General features: G+C 39.9%; 1 protein-coding gene across 1 annotated transcript; it reads right to left on the bottom strand.

Annotated features, from left to right (window-relative positions):
• Window positions 1-123: 123 nt before the first annotated feature.
• On the bottom strand, window positions 124-1,753 carry LOC6647553. Its single transcript, XM_002070002.3, has one exon. The coding sequence runs from the start codon at window positions 1,584-1,586 to the stop codon at window positions 252-254; it is 1,335 nt and encodes a 444-aa protein (XP_002070038.1). The 5' UTR covers window positions 1,587-1,753; the 3' UTR covers window positions 124-251.
• Between the last annotated feature and the right edge of the window lie 18,822 nt (window positions 1,754-20,575).

Raw genomic sequence — 20,575 nt, 5'->3', positions numbered from 1 at the left:
CCTGGCTGGGCCATAAAGTGTGTTGATTTTTCCATTTTGCCAGAGACCCTAAAGCGCTGCAATGTATATAAATAATAACAAGGAAAAATGGGAAACGGTTGTGAAAAGCAAGAAAAGACTGCATTTACTTGGATGATTTTGAAAGTGCTTGATATTTATTTTTAAATATTTACAACAATTACGTTAGAAAATACAAATTGCTTAGGTGTATATACAATTCTCTCCTTCGTTTTCTTCTTTAAATTCTTTAGCTATTCAAAGTCAAACTCAAAGCCATCCTCTTGATAGTCATAGTCGGTGCCATCGCAGGTAACTTGGACGTACTTGTTGTTGCGCCAGAATTGATATTCCTGTGGTGTGAGATGCGTCCACATCGTGTCACTGAAAACTTGCAAGGGCTTTGGATTCTTCTCTTGCCTCCGAATGCTGACCAGTTTATTTAACTTATCCATACTGCTGTGATACGAATTCAATGCCAATTGCTGGAGCTGTGAGCATTCGGCCACTAATTCAAGCAATTGATATTCCCGAACAATTTCCCAGCCGCTGAAACTAAGTATCTCCATTTGGGCGCATGGTATATGCTGACGATCCAGGAAGAAATCATTGTGATACCAATTTTCGCAAATGAGGGCTCGCAATTTCGGCAACTCCAAGAGCAAGGATTGTTGCCAGCGCGATGGCAATTGGACTACCTCGTTGTTGAGAGCAATTCGAGTGATGGATTCACTTTTGGCCACAACGATCTGCTGGAAGATGGTCTCTTGATCGGCATGAAGTTGTCGTGAGTCATCAAATCTTATAGCCAATTTGCGTAGCTTTGGCAACTGGAGCACCTGTGATACAATGGTTTCCACGCTGCTTAGATTGATGCGCAGGACTTCTAGTTGCGGCAATTTGATGTCATGAAGACGCACACCACTATCAAAGGAGTCGGTAATGTCGAGAACCTTTAACTGAGACATTCCCAGGCAAATGTCCTGAATCCAACGGCTATCCAGGGGCAGCGAATGATACATCGACTTGAAGACCAACTCTTCAAGCTTCCTAAAGCCACGCATATAGGCACCAGATAGATTCATGCAAGTGGTAAGTCTCTTAAGATTCGGCAACATCACGGTCAAGTCACGGACATCTTCGTCCACCATTGTATCCGGATTGCCAGCCAATATGCAAGTGTCCACCTTCGGAAGTCGTGTAATATTGATGTCACACAGATGTGTGATGTAGTCATAGAACTCGGCAAATGATCCAATGCCATCGTCGTGGACATGCAATTCCGTAAAGCGATCCACCATGTGATCCATGAAGAAGACATAGTCCTCAATATCCAGAAGACCCAGAAAGGCGGTGTTTGGTCCTACGATGCGATAATGCAGACGTTTCTCCCAGATTTTCAGTATCTGAGGCAGAAACTGGGGATAGGCTCGTGCCATGCGCACCTGATCGCTCAGATAGTCAATTCTTTCAAAGATCTGCTCGAAAAATATCACGTGCAAATTGTCTATATAGTTTGGTTCACTGGTCGGCAACACTTTGTGCTGGGCCTCGAGAGCGTGCTTATAGAAGGCAGTATTTTGCAACATTTTGAATTTGATGCTAAACTTCTAGTTTATCCGGTTGAGATGTTAACACTTGAAAGATTGCGAGATGAATGTATGCCAATGATGAAAATCCTACGGTTTATATGCAAAAATTTTTAAGTCAGAACAGGTAGAAATATGTATACAGGTAGGTGTTTAATGGTTTTGCTTAAATTTCAATCTTAGTTTTATTTAATCCATTTCCAAAATGACAGCTGTGACACTTTTCACCTAGGTATCCATTGTGGGCTACCTGTTAAGTTACCTGTGTACCCCTCCAAAGAAAGAAGGATTTTGCATTTCGCAGCATCGTCGTCATAAATCCCCTTACAGTGTCTGCAATTTGTACACGTTCTGCCTGCTGTTGCTTATCTGTGTACAGTCATCGCCTCGCAACTCGACTCAACTCGTCTAGTTTGCATATTACATGTGGCAAGACGTGTAAAGTTCATGCCATCGGCCGGATGCGTTGGGGAAACGTGGTCATCGTGTTGGCTACGTTCTAGGAAATGCTCACAACCACCGATCTAATAATCTAAGAGAGCTTTGTGTGTGTTGCCAAGAGCAACACACCTAAAGAGAATTTGTTTTCTTTCATTCGGTAGACTGTTTTTTGTCATCAGCTTAGCTAGCCAGCTATCTAGCCAGTGATTCAGTTTGAGAATGGCAAGGCCTAAAGGTTCACACCAGCCTAACAAGACACATTGATGATGCTAGCGATGATGATCATCAAAGTCTGCTAAGTCTGTTGTTGTCAATTGTCGTTGTGGTGCTGCTGCCTTTTGTCTAATTCCTAATGGTATTGTTGTCAGCCTTGTCAAAGCATAAAGGTGGTGTCCCTCTGCTTTAAATGTCTTTCTTACTCTTTGAAACTTTTCTCTAAAGTCTTTTCAAATATTTTCATATTTTTTCAACAAATTCATTGAGCACCTATTTCTTAAGCAGTTTGGGAAAGCTATTTCACACGATTCTCCCTCCCCCCACCCCCTCTCTCTTCTTTGCCACTCTATTGATGCAAATGCACTTGTCTGGCTTGGGATTTTATGTATATTTTCATATATATATTTTTTTTGTATGTATTTTTCGGTTATTTAACTTGGCCTTATCTCAGATCAGTGTCGATCAAAATCCAAGGCAGATGAATTGTGAAATGCCATGTAGACTCACTCGACGAACTCGACTGACTTGAGACTGTTTTAATAATTTTGACATAATCACATCACAACAATCTTCCTTGGTTCAAGTGCCACTCTCTGATTTGTTCATTTAAATGAATTACAAAATAAATATGTTATCTTTAAGAAGAGATCCGTTTTTTTTTTTTTTTAATTTTTGTGAGGCTTTATGAGTGATGTCGCATCTTCTCATTTTTATGTACATATGTATGTAACTACAAAAAAATAAAAATTCAGAAGTTTCCAAGCAGCAGCAAACGGCAGCTGTCCCTTTGGAATTTTCAATGGTCATAAAACTTCTCAAGATCCGAAAATAAGAGGTAACATATATATATATATGTATATATATAACAGCTGTCGTTTATTTTTTCTTTGGATTTTAATTTTGGTTTGGCAGGTACACACACAGAGATGAATCACAAATTATTTCACACCTCAGAAAAATGGTCAGAGAGACATGATCCTGGCGCACGTTTTTAATTCATTTGTTCTAAAACTTAATCAAGCCTCACTGCCCCCGAATTAAAAAAAAAAGGGACCGAAAATAAAAAAATAAAACAAGAAAAGTAAGAAGCAAAGACAAGAAGTCGTGATTGCGCAACTCATAACTCACACAAGCTTGAAGAAGCTCGAAAATAAGAAGAAAAGGGAATGTTGTTGCTAGTGTTGCTCCTGCACTTCACACCGACAAACGACAGGAGGCTACGTTTTTTTCTTTCTTTCTTTCTTTTTTTTTATACATTGTTTAATTAAAAACGAAGACGGCGGAAGAACCACCAGCACCACGTGCAGAGAGAGCAAAAAAAAAAAAAAGATGACAACAACAAGCCAAAAGTTAAGAGCTAAGAGGAAAAAGACTCTGGCTGAAGAAGTCGCTCAAGTGAAGTGACTCAAAGGACGACACGTTTTGGCTTCTGTATGTCTAGAAGAGCTGTTTGTTTACCACCACACAGAAGAGGGCACAAGGCATACAAGGGGCCGAGCAGGGGCATCATCACTTGCCACAATTACTGTCGTTGCAGTCACCCGACATCAGCAACAGTTGCTGCTGCTACTGCTGCTTAATTTTGCAAACATCTTTTGCGATTATATTGCTCTAGAAATATACGAAAATCATGGTCATGCTTTCAGCCTGTAAGAGTATAAAAGATCAAACAACTAAAGATTTTCTTTGACTGCGCATAATTCGTTAAATTTATGGCTAATATCTTTTTTTCGTACTATTTCAGCAAGAATATATGCCTTTTTTTTTTGAGATTTAAAAAATTTTAGTTAGAGTATTTGCCAGTCAGCTATTTTATAGTTATAGATGCTTATACCGATCTACTCTTCTCAAGACTTGTGTTTATAATTCGCGAATCATGTTGCATTGTTTGGGGCGGCTGCTGCTGCTGCTGCTGCTTCTGTTGGGTGATGATGAGGAGCTTCATTTTTATAGCCCCCCAATGGCAATGATGGGGCACAATTTCTCTGGGTGTGTGTGTGTGTGTGTGTGTGTGTGTATATTGAACTTGGCTCCTGTATGCCTCGCGCAACACATGGCTTCGCATCGCCTCGCCCTTAACAATGACAATTGTTAGTGCTGTTGCGCCTCCTGATTATTTTGACTTGATAACGAGCTAAACAATAAAAACAAGCGGCAGCAGCAGCGACTTTAACGCCAAGTCATGTTTATCGGAAGACCCCAGACTCAGACTGCTGACTGTAGACACCAGACAGGACCCATCCTGGTTGTATGTAATCAATTTGAATGCCTTGAATCTTCAGTTTGAGTTTATTTGTTGTGATTTCTTAAGTTGTTGCAATTATGTCGCTGCTGTTGCTGCTGCTGTTGTTATAGCTGATGTTCTCTGTCCGAAAAGTGAAAACAAATTGAGCTGTACCAAAAATTAACATTTCACCCGATGTTGTTTAAAATGTTTTGGCTACTTTAATGGTAGCTAACAACTTAAACTTTTCTCTTCTCTTTCCGAACCAAAGAGTCATAAATTGGCGCTTCATAAAGTCGGCCAAACAATAAGCTACTAACAATCCAAGACATTTGATGATGCGTAACAAAATGTAGAGCGATCAACTGATCATACGGCGGCTGCTGCTACTCCTTTACATCTATTCTCTATTGTTTGATCCATTGATTTGCATAAGAATGTAACCTGCGGAAAGGCGTCATTCACTTATGGCCTATGGAAGCTGCACCTAAAAAAGGTAGAAAGAAAAAAATAAATAAATGCGACCTGGTCGTAAAGTGGAAGTCAAAAGCTGCACTTGATGCATCCCTATTGTTTTCTAAAGATGTGGATGAAGTTTTTACTGCAAATTGCTTCTGAATGTCTTTACTAACAAAATGTCATCTGATGATGATGACTCTATAAAGTGATCTGCCATCTGAAGCGACAACTTTGAAATGGTATCTAGAAAATTGAAAACATCTTGGAATCTTTTCGAACAAATTCTATCTTTTTGTAGTGTACTTTCGATGATACCAAAGTTAATTTTTTAACTCAGACCCCACAGCGTGTGATTCGTTTATCATTGTTGTACACTTGACTTGACCTCCGTTCCTGTTGCCGTTCCCGTTCCCGTTTCAATTCATAAATCAACAAATCATTAATTTTTTGAACTGTACGCCTCAGTAACCACAATTTCGTCTCTCCATCTCCCTTCTTAACTTCTTTTCTAAATGCTTGAAAAAAAAAGAAAAGAAAAACCCCTTTTTCACAGTGGGAAATCTTCGCTCCCACAATTAATCAAAAATGAATTCAACCTGGCAGAGGCAATGAAATGGATCGCCCCCAATGAGCAGATCATGTCTATGTACCATAGATCTAAACACACCCCGTTATTGTTGTTATAGTTGTTTATTGATCTATTGTTGTGTTGAGTTATTGAATTGTTTGATACATGCTAATTAAATGTGGGATTTCATCGGGATTTAGGGGGTGCAGAAGAACAAGTTTCAAATTGTTCTCATTGTAAATCATGCATATTGATAAAAAAAATATGTGTATTCGTAGTTGATTTGTTTCTCATATCCTGTCGGTGTTTAAGATCGGCATTCAAAAAAAAAAAACCAAGGAAGATTGCTTATCGGAAGCTTCTTAATAAATATCAATGGATGGCGATAGCACTCACACTATGTATTAACAACAAACAAAGATATTGTGGCCTGGTAGTCAGTCTCTTAACGCTTATCGTTGATCTGCAGAGCATACAGTATACATATACATAGTATATTCCTGCAACAGTCCATCGATCGACCATCGATCGGCGATCGTCTTTCGATTGATTGATAATAGCACGAAATGCTGTTGCAAACTGGTTAACTGGATACAGAGAGAAGCAGTGCAAACTGAAAACTCATTAACGCAATAATTAAGACGACAACAAGGTTTTTAAGATAACAGGCACACACACACACACACACACACACACAGGAACGCACCAGTAACATGCCACAGGTGATCGAGGATACCAGATTTGGGATCTGGGCCAGACTTTCTGACGCTCTGACACGCTGCTTAGGCATTTGTCTCACTCTCTGCTCGTACCTGCTCCTGCCCTAAGTCCAGATGTGATAATGATAAAGGGCTGCTACATCAATCGTTGACAGTTGGGCTACCACACTTTTCATTTTCAGATCAATCCTCCTTCTCCTCCTCCTCCTTCATCCGATCCCCGTCTATAAGTAAGTACCACTTTGAGGTTTCAGGCGATGCTTGACTGTGATAAGATATGTTGTATACAGGTACAGGTTCTTCTGTCTCTCATTCCTTCTTCTTTAGCGCGAGATATTTATTGTGAAATTGATTTTTTATTACACTGTCACATTTTCCCGTCCTATCGCGCTCCCCTCGACTCGGGATCATCGATCGCTGATCGGAGATCGTACATTCCTATTCCTCTCTCTCTCTCTCTCTCCGTCTGTAAACCACATTCAAGACCAGCAGCAACGGGCAATTTTACGCTTCATTTAGCGTGACGTTTAATTGGAACTTGGCTCGCTCTTCTCGATCTTCTCGTTTTTGCGTTTTATTTCTTCTTAATACACAGAGAGATCTGAGATCAGGTGAGATCTCATTCTTATTTTTTGTTTTATTTTTTTGCTTATAAACATTTCTTTTCAATTGATCGATTATTCTCGTTGAACTGTAATTGAATTTTGTGTTTTGACTTCCATGACTTTTCGAAACATAAGTTGAGAGAGTGAAAATATGCCAGATCATGGTAAATTAAGGAAACATGATTGTTGAGTACAATAACAGACATTTGAAGAAGGGGCGAGTAAAAGGATGTGGTGTGATCGTGGTACTCCTGACACCTCCTGGCGTTATTTAATTATGGTGCTGATAACATTCCGCCGCGTCGATGGTAGCAATTATTCATCGAGCGACAAAGAGAGGGAGAGTGAGATCTCTACCATAAGATCATCTAGCCATAAATAAACCAAAATGATAAATGGCGCAACTTTTTTTTAAATGTATTTTAAATGCAATTCGAATCGGAGTTGCAGTTGGAACTACAGTTGAAGCTAAAACTGATGCTGGCGGCGCCTGTTGTGGCTCCGCTCATTATGAGGATAATTTATGAGTTAACCAAAGTGTGAAGGACGCCACCGGACAACGCAATGTCCACGATAAGTCAGGAATCGCGGGTATATAAGTTGAAAAACACATCCACAAATACATATGTGAGAGGGGAGAGTCAGAATCAGAATCCCATTTAATCGCTGCAAATATACATATAAATATGACATTTTGTTCGCAAGTCAGATTTCATTTAAAACAACTTAATTAGATTGCAAATAACTCATGGCTCTTCTCTTGAGCAATTGGGGGATCCACTTGGCGCCAGCGTTGACAAATGCCTGGGTGGTAAATGTCATACCATAAAACAAACGAATCGCAAGGGGAAATATTAAGAATTTACGAATATAAAATATATTTCCTTATAAATGTTTGTGAGGTTTCTAAAACATTTATTAAACCAAAGTTATTTAAAAGTAAGTCTCGAAAATCTCTCTACCCAAGATATAGTCGCATCAAAGTCATGCTGAGATCCAGTTTTAAACAACTTTACAAAATATATTGTATATATGCATTATTAATAAAACATTATGAAGAAATTGTTGTCGTTGTTGCCGTTGCTAGTATTTGTGGCTTATGCTTTGTTAACACCTGCTGTTTACATACCAAAATCAGCATCTAATTGTGAACTGCCCATATGCTGCCTCTCTTTTTTTTGGGGCTCTATTATCGATCGATAAATTAAGAGACGCTTTGCTCCAAATAAACTGACATAATTGCCGTTGAATTTATGAGATCTGAACAGAAAAACAAAAAACGAAAAGAAGAAAAGGGTTTTCAACACAAAGACAAAGGTAAAGTGTCAAAGCAAGTCATTAGGGTTACAAGTTTTCTTTAGCATCTTCTTAGCGTTTTTTAAGTTTCGTTGGAACAGAGAAAATACAATTAATTAAACGCATTTCGTATGCTTAAGGGAAATTTTTCAGTTTGTCGCCACAGAAGGAAGACAGATGCCGACGTTGTGATAAGGTTGCAGATAAAAATCTGATCAAAAAATAATAATAACTAGGAATTTAATTAACCAATTTACATTTTAAGGCGGTAAATGAGAAAGCACCATATTTAAACTTAAAAAAAAAAGAATAAATTGCCTATGAAATGGGACATACCATAACTAGGAAAACTCTTTCAGCAATTTTCCACACTAATTTGCCAATTTTCTAGCCACACATAGAGCAGATACAGGCAAATATGACAAGTGAGATTGATCATAAAAATTGATTATCGTTTGAAAAGTCGTGATTTTGGCGCCGAAGCCAATTGAATTCAATTGCCCCAGAGAGAAGATGAAAATGGGAGTGGGATTGAAGTTAAAGTTGGAGTTGGAGTAGGGCAAAAGGTGTTTTCATTTAGCCAAAGTGATTTGCTTGTCATATAAAATATAGTTGATTTTTTTTCCAAGAGATTTATAACCGCCATAGATCAACATACAAGACGTCACTTGCATTGTGTGTTGTTGGAATGTCAGTCTTTGATAATGAGCTTGGCATTAAAAAATCAAACAAGCAACAAAGAACTTTATGATAAACCTAAAATAATTAAAACTCTAACAAACAAAGGGCCCCAAGGCCCCAATGGCCAATGGACGGCCTATTACCTAGGATGAGGTTGATCATTAAGTTGGAGCTGTGGAGTTGCCCGCATTGTGCTGGACATGACATTAACAAGCGTGTTATAGTTTTCTAATGAAGTCGTTTTTGTTTATATTTCTAATTAGGAATAGACCAAAAATATGTTAAATCAAATTAATGCATCGACTTTTATAAACCCTGTAGTCAATTTACAACAAGTTTAAAGGAATAAATAAGAGAATTTTTAATCAGTTTTAGTTCTCGAAGAACTGTAGAATTTTTCAGTAGATATTGAGGACTTGTAATAATACATAATTCAGTTGATTACATGTTGGCTACACTTATTATTACCTCGCTGTAATATACTCTTCATTTCTAAAGTACAGGGTATGAAAATGGACAAAAACAGAAACGCTTTCTAATTAATGAACGAACATGTCATCAGGTACTCTATATACATGAATGAGGTGTATCTCACTGGCATTTATATGCATTTATTGATTTTATCCTCATCTCTTCGTCTCGTTTGTGTGTTATATATTTTGAATTTTTATTGAGTTTTAACAAGGGAGACTTGAGTTAACTTTATGGTAGTTAATAACTTTATTAGTGGCAAGAGAAGAGATGCTTAACCTAGTCTCGCTTTTATTATGTTTTATACATTGGTTTTTTCGTTTTTGGTTTTCATTTAATGGCATCGACCCGGTATTTATTGCTTTAAATGAGATTTGAACTATATTTTACAGTAGTTTAACGCAGCTTTATGGCCCCCATGTACCGTAACACTTACGTTGCACCATCATCAGCAGCAGCAGCAGCAGCAAAATCAATATAATCCTGATACTGATGCGCGCTGGCCCTGCATTTTCTTCGGGCCAATAAAAAATAGTAACTGACATTTTTCGTTTACAAAAATGTCACAAATTCACAGCGGGATTGTTGCCAATACAAGTGATTTAAATTCAATAAATCATTGGAACGAACGATCGGGCGAGCGATCGAGCAATCGCTATTGATGAGGAAGAAGAGAAGACTGGACTGGAGAAGGCCGCTGAAGCCGCATCTCGAGATCTCAGTGGATCTGTGCGTATATTGTCTGAATGCTTAGAGCCGGGTAAAAGTTGTCCGTTGTATATTGCCATTTAATTACAATTGGATTTCGGCTCGTTCCATGGCCTCCATGGAGCCCAGCCGATCATCTTATTTAAATTGCCTATTTAGTTGTTGGTAACGTGGGGTGGCGGCGGATGTTACGGGATTCGAATTAGAGATCAAAGTTCTTTGTCCTTATCCGAGCCAGACTCGCAATTTAAAGCTATTTGAACTCTTTTGAGCTTAATGAGAAAGTTGGTTACACAACGAAGACAAAAATAAAGAAAAACATGTAATGAACTTCTTTGGGACCAGGGTAGCGCAACACTTTTGACTTTGACTTTTAACATATTTATGGGTTTTTATGCTCTGCCAGCCGCCAGCCCAACCGCGTGCCACAAGACGCCCAGCCTCAGCCTCAGCCTCAGTCTCAGCCTTTTTGGCATTCATAAATTTGTAACTTCACTTGGCGTGACAATTGCAACACATTCATGTGTTGTGTGTGTTTGTGTGTGTGTGTAAGTGTGTACATTAGCCCAGCCCTCGATCGAAATGTATGTATGTCCGCTCTTCTGTCCTTTTTGGCTGGGGCGAAAATAGACGTTTCATTGTCGCCTGGGCCGCAGCGCCGTTTTTATTTATCGGAGCGTGTCGAAAGTGGAGGAGAGCAGGCGCAGATCGATCCTCTTTCTCATCTCCATCGTTGTATCCGTCGCCGTCGTCGCGCGTGTGGTTTTTGCCCTGTCCATTACAATGTTGTTGTTGCTGTTGCTCTCATTGTTGGGTTGGTTCTGCGATAAGCCAAGCCATATCCCCCATACCCATACCCACAGGCAGGAACAGAACAGAGACAGAAAGATCTTTAGGCCTGGGCCAGAGCCCTTTCATGTTCACAACATGTTCTTTTTGCTAGTTTTACAAGATGTTTCCTGTCGTCGCATTCGAATCGATTCGAATCGAATTGTTGTCAATACATACAATATGCAAAAAGGGCGACAGACCCAAAGAGATTTCGCCACATTGTGTTGGACATTCTTAATCATTGATTTAGACATAGCAGCGAAATTGATTAGATGCTCCTCTCTTCCTCCTCTTCCACATGAGAATATCAAAATTAAATGAATATTGTGTAGGATCCTTTGGTAGCGCTGCTGCTGCTGCTACCCGTTATAAATAACAATTTGCAGTCTAAAGGAATCCAATGATGATGATGAGAAGTCTGGGCAGTAGGACACTTTTATAGCAAAGCGAGTGGAGCTGATTGCAAATCAACGTTTCATAAATATCCACCAAAGCACTTGGCTTTTGAAATTTATGCACCTATAATTGGGTAAGGCTGTTTAGATGAAGATGAAGATGACGACCAAAATGAAAGTAAAGGAAAGAAAAATGAACGCACGAACGATGTCCGTAGCAACGTTATCAATAAATTCAAATTGACATTTCACACTCGATATGTCACACGATACTCGAACCGACTACGACGACGTTGGACTTGGACACTTTGAGCTGAAAATATTGTTAAACGAAAAACACGAACTTGGCCAGTTTTCAACTCACGCTCTCTCTCCCTCTCCCAATCCGCCGACCCAACTCAAAAAAGGGCGACAGTTATCACATTGAAAAAAATTAAATAAAAATAAAAATACGCCGGGTTATACATACCTGAGTTCTTCTTCTGTACACAAATGTATGCAAAAAGAACCTGCGGATCATTGCCAAGAACTGGAACACAGAGCAAAAAAACAAAAAAAAAAAATATGATTGCGATTGGAAGTCCCGTAAAAGAAAAAGAAACACTGCAGGTTCATGTAATCTCTTAGCCAGAACAAACTTATTAAATGAGTGCCAAAGGCAAAAGCAAACTGGCCGATAACCGCCAGAGACAAAAGATAAACGCATATGATCATGTAAAAATACATTAAGCCAACGTTTCAAAACGTCATAGAGCAAAAGAAACACTGCAAGAAAGGGGAGAGTAGAGGCAATGGGCGCCATGGTCCCCTCCCCTTATTGACCAGAGTCATTAAAAAGGCTCAGAGGAGCGCCATCAAATCAATGAGATTGGTTTGGATTGAATGTGATTGGGCTGGGTTAGAGAATGACAGGCAAAACCCAACAACCACAACGATTGCCACTTATTTCCAAAATGTTTGGGGCATATGAAACTTTTAAATGCGCTGCATTAAAGTAAAATTTTTCGTGGCTTTAATACAAACGCAAATGTTTTTAAAATATAAGGTTATCTTTTTTTAAAAATTTTCATGCCAAAAACTTCATTTTTTGATACTCCTCATTGGGTGTACAATTACAAACCTCTTTGGGTTGATGGCGATAAAGAGGATGGGCCTGGGGTATGGGGTGTAGTGAATGCGAATGATAAAGTTCACATTAAGAGTCTCGTTTTACAAAATGTAAACATGTTAAGGGTTAATAAACATAAATAATCTCAGCTTATTAACGGCGACTCCAAAAGGCGTTGCGAGTTATCAGTGAGCGTGCAATTTGCAAAGGTGTTTGGCACTTTTTTCCTTCACTTTTTTTTGTGATAGGAGCCCTGCGAAACCCAAGATGAAGACACGCTTTGCCACTCGCAAGTAGCTGCAGATCGAGTATGGGAATGAAACTGAAAGAGTCATGAAATATATGCCAGCTACTGATAGCATTTAATTAGCTAAAGAAATAACCCAAAAAAGAAAGAATGAAGGCAAAAAGTTATCGCCCTTTAATTAAGTTGCAACCAATTTGTCAGACAATTTAAGAATTCGGTTCCTGCTTTTTCTTTTTGCGGCAGGTCGCGATTTAAAGTCCAACAAATATGGAAAATATGGACAAAAAGAAAGAAAACTGGTACCACAACCAACCAACTGGCGCCTAGACTAACCAGACTAAGCCAGCAATTGACTAACTAACCAAACGACGACTAGCAACTACCGTCTAGAGCCGACTATGCGACTGACTAAGCCAAGTCAAAGCATTTAAACATCACCTTAGGCCTCATTAAAAACAAAATATTATGTAAATTTCATTAAATTACACACAAATCAACGTGAGAGGGACTGGTGTGTGGGGTGGGGTGGGTTCGTCATCAAGGAAGGGGGAGTCTGGCTCCAGCCTGCTTGTTGAGCCAATGAGTATTCAAATGGACACTTGTCAAGCCATGCAAGCGGCTACTAAATCATATTAAGACTAGACAAGGATTTCCAGACTGAAATTGGTGTAACATGTAACATTTAAAAGAGATCTAGAGGATTGGGAGTACAGCAAGAGGAGATGGGGCTTACGAGGAGGAGGAGGAGGGGAACGCAGGTGAGCTACGCATGATGTTCGGTTGACACGCAAGGAGAAGAAGTTGCGACTGGCCTGCGGAATGGAATGAGAAGTTGGTAGACAACAACAACAAGATCTGTTTAATTTTTATTTAATTAAACTTGCGATTTCTTTTTCTCAATGACATGACGCCATGACGAGCGATCGAACGATTGGAATCGAACTGCAAACTGAAAGTACTTCCCCCTCTTAGCTTTGTCTTTGAGTTTAGCATATTTGGTCCAGTCTATTCTGGCCCTGCTCATTAATCAAAGACATTAGAACGTACACGCCCACAAAATGGGCTTGGCCTTTTATGTCAATTTCATTCAGTCATAAAGTACACAATCATTTCCACCTTCCATAACCCGTCTTTCATGTACATGTGTCACTTTCTTGGACACTGCACCTGAGTTAAAGATGGAAATGGATTTTTCATCTGTATACCCTGTAAGAAGTGGGAATATTACTGGGTAACTAAAATGTGCTTATATCAATTTTAAATTATGTTTCTCTATTTAGTTTGGAGAGTCCTTTTGAGACCAATATTTTTGTGTACAGCGTATGTTTAGGTCGAACCGATTGCTTCCTTTTTTATGTGCTTCTTTCTGATTTTCGTTTGGCTGCTTTGTCATTGCCGTTGGCTCTTTGCATCAGATATGAGTGGAAACATATGTTGAGCCTGTCGATACCGTTCGCAGCGTCAGCGCCATTTGAGATTAAGTAACATGTTTTGGCTGGTTGGCCAATAAACAGGAGGGGGAGCGACTTATCTAAACAAAAAATCTCTAAATTGATCTAGCAAAACCTTTTAGCATATTTTGTGCGATTTGGCAGCAAGTTTTTCCGGGCCTAAAAAGAGTTGATTACTCCACTACGATATTAAAATGCCCTTCTCTCAACCATAGAGAAATCGCTTATAAGAGATTTAAATACAAATACAATTATGACGAAATTCAATTTGCAGTTAGTTAAATATGTGTGATTACTTATAATATATTTATATTGGTTGATGGATTTAAAGTAGACAATCGAATGTAGGGTGTTCAATAGTCGTCTCTTCTACTTTAAATGTGTTAGTTTTTTTGTTTTTTTTTTGGGACCGCAGCATAAGATCTCCCATTAAAATCTGCCAGGCCAAAGTCATAAACTTCTAAGCTATCAAATTACAGAACGATTTGTTAGATGCGGTCCGGTCGTCATGCAAAAAAAGCGTCTAGAAAGAAGACGGGGGGGGGGGGGCAGTGAAGAAATAACGTAGCAGTTACTATGGCTAATGGATGGTCCCGGTCTCTCTTCGGTCTTTTTCTGTGTCGGCGTTGTTGGTCCCTATCCTGACTAGGTTTGCCTGAACTCTAATAGCTCAAAGCCATGATGCAGCAACGCCGCAGAGACCTAGACGTAGAGACGTACTCGACGACGCAGCATGTCGGCCTGTTTTTTTTTTCCTTTTTTTTTGTGGTTTTTTCGCCCCACCAATATCTTTGTTATAAATCTGTGAGCCCAAGTTCAACATTCAACTCTATGGAATAGGATTGAGCATCATGAGTCCATGGGGGATGCATGCTGTGTTGTTGTCTCGTAAAAAGCTCGTTTGTTGCCTTTTGGCACGCGCAGTAGAGCTCAGAGCGCAGAGCACAGAGCGCAAGTAGAGCTAAAAGGTTAAGCTGGACAGCTTAACCCAAGCTCAAAGTTGGTCTTCAATTTGTGGCGAAAGTTGCTGCTCAAACTCTAAATATCATAAATGGATTGATGGAGGCAATTTTACAACTTTATTTCTATACGTCGCGCAAGTTGGGGCCATAAATGTCTCACTGAGAGCTGTCAAATGCTTTGGCTGTCAACCTACTAGAAGCAAATGACATCATTTACTGGCCACTGGCCCCGGTCTGGACAAGCTAACGTCACTGCTGGCTCAAGTAAGCCATTAACAGGAGCTCTGCCAATTTTTAATTGTTTTTTCCATTCGATGTTTGCAACGTTGGAAAAACTCAATTGTTGCTTGTCTCGTAAATAAGTAACTAAAAACACTATTTGCAGACAAAAGCTGCCGTTTTGGCGGATTGACTTTTATGACCACACTGCTTCTTGTCTCCAGCGAGTGAGCCGCTAGTGAAAAGTGTACCAAACAGATCGCTTTGAAAGTTGGGGAAACCAAAGCCACAGAGCTAAAACGCATTCGAAATTCGAAAAACGCATTTGAAGTAGGGGAGAGTCGGCAGTGAAGAGACAGAGAGAGAGAGAGAGAAAAGCCAGAGCCATGGTGAATTCAATTCAAGTTGCTGTGGTGAAGAGAGCCCTATTACCAGTCTTAAGGGGATCGGCTCTTGGCCTTTTTGAAAATAAGTGAAATTTTTTCGAGTTCTTGAAATTTTTATGCAATTTACAAAATTAAGCAAAACTTAAAAAGAATTTTTGAAATCTTGAAAACAGCTTTCTCCACCCGATTGGGTGGTCTTTATTTCATTCTCTCTTATTCTATGGACCTCACACGTTTTTGGATCATCGACAAATATGTTGTCATAACAAACGTATGGGATGCTACTATACTTAAATCAAATGAGTTAATGCCACCAAATATCAGTGACACACAAAAGTGTAAACAATGGAAAAAAGTTTCGGCTCTTTGATTTATAGAAACGAAAACCAAATGAAACCCCCAGATCTGTAATCCTCCCGACTTTGTTGTGCTAATCAGCGTTCAAGTTTATGTGACAGTTTAAAGTATGCCACACACATGGTCTTCTGGTCGGGTCTGGTCTGGTCTGGTCTGGACCGCCGCTCTGTTGGTGTGGCGCTGTCGAGGTGTTGTTGCCAATGATCCCATCGTTGTTAAAACTCAAAGAAAACGAATATACAACCCGACTACGATCACTTTCCTTATGCCGCAATGATAATTCAATTTCTTCTAAGCATAGTCTGACCCGTTGTTGTTGTTGTTATTGCTGTTGCTATCTTGACTTAATTTTCTTGGACCACCGGCGATCAATCGATCGTAAGCGATCATAACAAACGTCACCAGCTGGCCCTCTTGTCTCAGTGGATTGCGTGTGGCCTTTTGTCCGATTTATGATTCAATTTTATTGTTAATTGAAATTCAACTAGTTTAGTGTGTCGCCATTGGGCGTGGTCGGATCTTTGTTTTGACCCGTTTCATCTTGTGTTCTTACATACTGTAAAACTGTCAGCCTAAATTGATATGTTGTTTTCAGACCGTGTTTATCAAAAACTGATCCTGATTTATGACAGTTATATATAGTTTTAGGGGTTAGGCGTTCTACTGCTAACTGCTAACTACTGTTAGAACCAGTAATCAAAACTTATAATGGACAACGGCAGCAATTGAAAATCAGTCTTCTCCGTCCTGTTTAGAAACTTGACTCAACCAGACGTTATACATTATAAGGGTATGAGAGATTTTAAAATGATTATAGTAAGCAGAACAGTAGACGACTGACTTTTCATGCAACAATTTCCTGATTAACACTTTGACTTTGAGCATAATTCCACCGCCGGCGACAAAGCGCACATAACAAACAGAGAAAACGAAAAGAACCTGCATCTTCTCCGTGCCCAGACAGGTTCTCTGCAGACCACCACCACCACCGCCGACCCTTCCTTCCATTCGGTTCTATTATGCGATCGTGGCGCGTGCGCAGTGGCTGCCCGCTGGCCTTTGGTCGAGTGCAGAGACAAATTCTATTGCTGTAGAAGTGAAATTATTACAACCGCCTGGGCTTGGGATTGGGATATGAGTTCGTGCTGATTGTCTGTAAGTAGCTGAGGGCAAAAACTATATAGATTTGATTTACCGAGACTAGAGCGTAGAGCCTGCATTAAGCAAAGTAAAGTGAATCTGTAGCAGTTGCATTTCAGTGCGAAACTAGTTGTTACATATGAGCTGGAATTGAAGATTTTCCGCATTCTTTGGTTAATTTAATGGCGCGAAATACCCTCTCTTCTCCATCACTTGACGAAGTTAGACCTGATTAGGCTTGATTATAAGCGATTAAGTTTCATAGATGAAGAGTTCTGTCAATTGAGAATGGCGCCGGCGCTAGTTAAGATATGTGAATAATGGAAAATAAACGACCGATATCTTTGTCTTGTAAGAGTTATCCAAATGAGGAAGTATTTTTTTAAGTTTTTTTTTTGGATCGTTCACCTGAAGCGCAACAAAATTGGTATTAATTTTTAATTGATCAATTATGTACTATGTCTGTTACAACAATAACAACTGACAAAAATGCAACAGCCTTACCAGTAAGTGGTGCAGCTTAGAGAAAACATAACGCCTAAATGCGCCTGCCTGCCTGCCTGCCTCTTGCTGATCATAATCACAACGATTTAAATGATTGCCAAAGCCTTGGGAGAGTGGAGTAGGAGGAGCAGCGTCTCCTCGATACCAACTACGACTAGACTTGACTTGCAAAAAAGCCACGATCAAAAGGCTGTAGTCGTGCCTGCACCTGCCTATGGGCCAATATATTTATTTTTCTTCAGTTTTTTCGGTTTACCAAGTCCTAGGTTTCCTTTTTGATATTTTGTTGGTGTGAAAATGCATTTGTTGTTTTGCCGCTGATGATGATCACGAATCTAAAGATGAACGCAAATAGGCGGAGTTTTAATTTAATTAAAAGTTATTAGCAGTAGCCTTCAAGGCTGTTAATGCTGATGTTGGGTAACAGCACGAAATAACGTTGCTGATCAGCGGCAATCGATGCGTTATGCTCTCTCAATGGCAATAGCAACAAGCTGCATGATCATCATCATCATCATTAATGATCACTTGACTTTTATGTTTAGTAGCTGGCAATTGGCCATATTTTTTGGTCACTGATCACAAGCACATTGATCACTTGCCACGATGATCATGATCTCAGCGACATGTGTAAGATGGTTGGACAACTCATTTGACGTTCATTGTAAATGCCAAACACGTACAAACGTCGAACATGCCGATCAACACCAGCATCAGCTTCAGCTTCAGCATCAGTTCAAATGATCAGGTACAAGTTGAGTTGATCGGCGCCATCAACCCCAAGATCGGCTGATTAATTTCTTCTGTAGCAGCGCTAGTAGCAATTTCTGATGCTGTTGTCGGCTTTGCTGGAAAATTGTTTCAATTAATTTAGTGATTAATCCTCGTACGTGATTCGGGTAACAAAAGCTAACCAAACTGGGTCATAAATGCAGATTAAATGCATCTAAGTGACGCTGCTTATAACTCATTTATGTTCAGCACATACATAGGAGATGAAGAGAAACTAAATGATGACCCAATTTCCACCGGACGGAGTTGTAAAATCAAATTTAATTTGGTGTTAATGCTGAGCTCAGTCACAAAAGGCGCTGATTTTGATTACCCACAATGGATGAATGGTCGAATGCTGTTTTAGATGCGGTGGTGGGGAGAGGATTGACCATAAATGGCAGTAAAGGAAATTATAATAGTATAAAGCGAAAGAAAAAAAAAAAAGAGTCGCATGCCAGGACTAAGACTTGGACTCAGGTGCAGTAATTCATGCATATGCATTTGATTTATTAACCTTTCATGGCCATTCGTGTCGACAGCAACAACAGCAACAACAGCCACAAAATTAATGCGCATTGAAACGCCAAACATGCAAAGCCAAAGCTCTCGAAATTGTTCAATACGAACCGTACGGTCCATGGCCAGGCCACAGTATGCGATCCTTTCATGTGCCTTCGACATGTGTTTGATGCCAAAAACAGCGACGTGCCTTGAATCTGAACTGGGGCTGTTGCCGCTGCTGCTGCTGCCAAAAAGCAGTTCTAGGCGCACGCCACCGCACCGCCGACGAGCCACACACCACGCATGCCACATGCCTTATACCGCTTATAATGCGGTACAGTTATGTCAGCGACATTTTTGGAGCAGCCCCAGACACACTGGCACGCAGATCGGAACCAAACAAAACAAAACCAAACCGCTGGAAGAACAACAATCTGTGGTAGGAGAAGGTCGGTTAAGGTACACAAGAAATACGGTAGCCTTTTGTGGTATGAATCGGCGGATATATGTAAATATCGGTGGAACGGTTACAGCAGACAACAATAAATAATTTGCGTGCCAACACTTTAATCCAAAATGGTTAAAGAGAAGAGTATTGCAACAAAACTAATGTTGCATTTTTCGAATTCTACACTTGGTTATACACAATTAACGATTGATTTAAGGAAACCTATTACAAGGTAAGTAAGTAAGTATATGTACTTATTTTTGGGGATTTCATTTGGCTAACACCAACAAAGGGTGTATAGAATTCGTTTGAAACCTTACGGTTAATTGTCAATTTGAGATGTGTGTATGCTGGCCGACATATACATACATGGTCGGTCGGTTGTCGACATGGTGTGTGGGAAAGTTGTTAAGTCTTTGGCCGCCAATCTATGGCCAGTAGCACCAACCTCGACTGAAAATATCCCGGATCTTGAGCATATATGTATATCTACGCGTCTATATGTATATGTATTCAATTCCTCTTGTCCCAGGTGCAGTAATGATTTATGGGTAATTCTGTACCCGCTCTCCTGTTAACTCTCTATCCCTACCCCTCTTGCAATCTGTTGTGTTTGTGCCAGTCGTCGGCAAGGTTTCCAGCGGCGTAAATTATATTGGGCTTAGCATAAATCGTCAATTACTACATCACATGATTATTATTAGGCAGAAAAGCTTGAGCCACGCCCGCGCCAAGCCCAATCCGGCCAGAGACAGAGAACCAAAGCCAAAGATGAAGCCAGGCTTAAACGCACTTTTTAAGCGCCAGTTTCAACGTCGTCATCCACATCCTCTGCTTAAATGATAGCTCTGTATAGACTCTATACAGTAGCACTGCCTTCCAGCCAGACTAAGGAGGAGAGAAGACGCCAAGAGAGAGAGGAGATTGAAAGAGTTTGTCTAATATAATTAATACACCTTTCATTAGTTTACCTGCCGACGACGACGACGACGATTCCACAGTTTCTTTTTCATTTGTTTTTAGTGTTGAAAACAAGAAACCCGCAACATCAACTCGTGCCTAAGCTGATTTACTATTTATCAATACAGATCCAAAGATCTACAATGATCTATCAGAAGACATCGGCATAGAGCATGCATATATAAAAGACAGTGCCACACAATATAAATCAATCAAGAGCATACAAGTTCATTGACAGCTCGCACAGCTTGCCAGAGCCCCGAGCTTTTGGCTTTAGCCATGCATGATCCATGATCCTCTCTTGGAATGAGACTGACT

This window comes from Drosophila willistoni, chromosome 3R (assembly GCF_018902025.1).
Source record: "Drosophila willistoni isolate 14030-0811.24 chromosome 3R, UCI_dwil_1.1, whole genome shotgun sequence".
In the NCBI taxonomy this organism is placed as follows: Eukaryota; Metazoa; Arthropoda; class Insecta; order Diptera; family Drosophilidae; genus Drosophila; species Drosophila willistoni.
The sequence above is the reverse complement of the archived record's forward strand: the minus strand, read 5'-3'. Positions and strand labels throughout refer to the sequence as shown.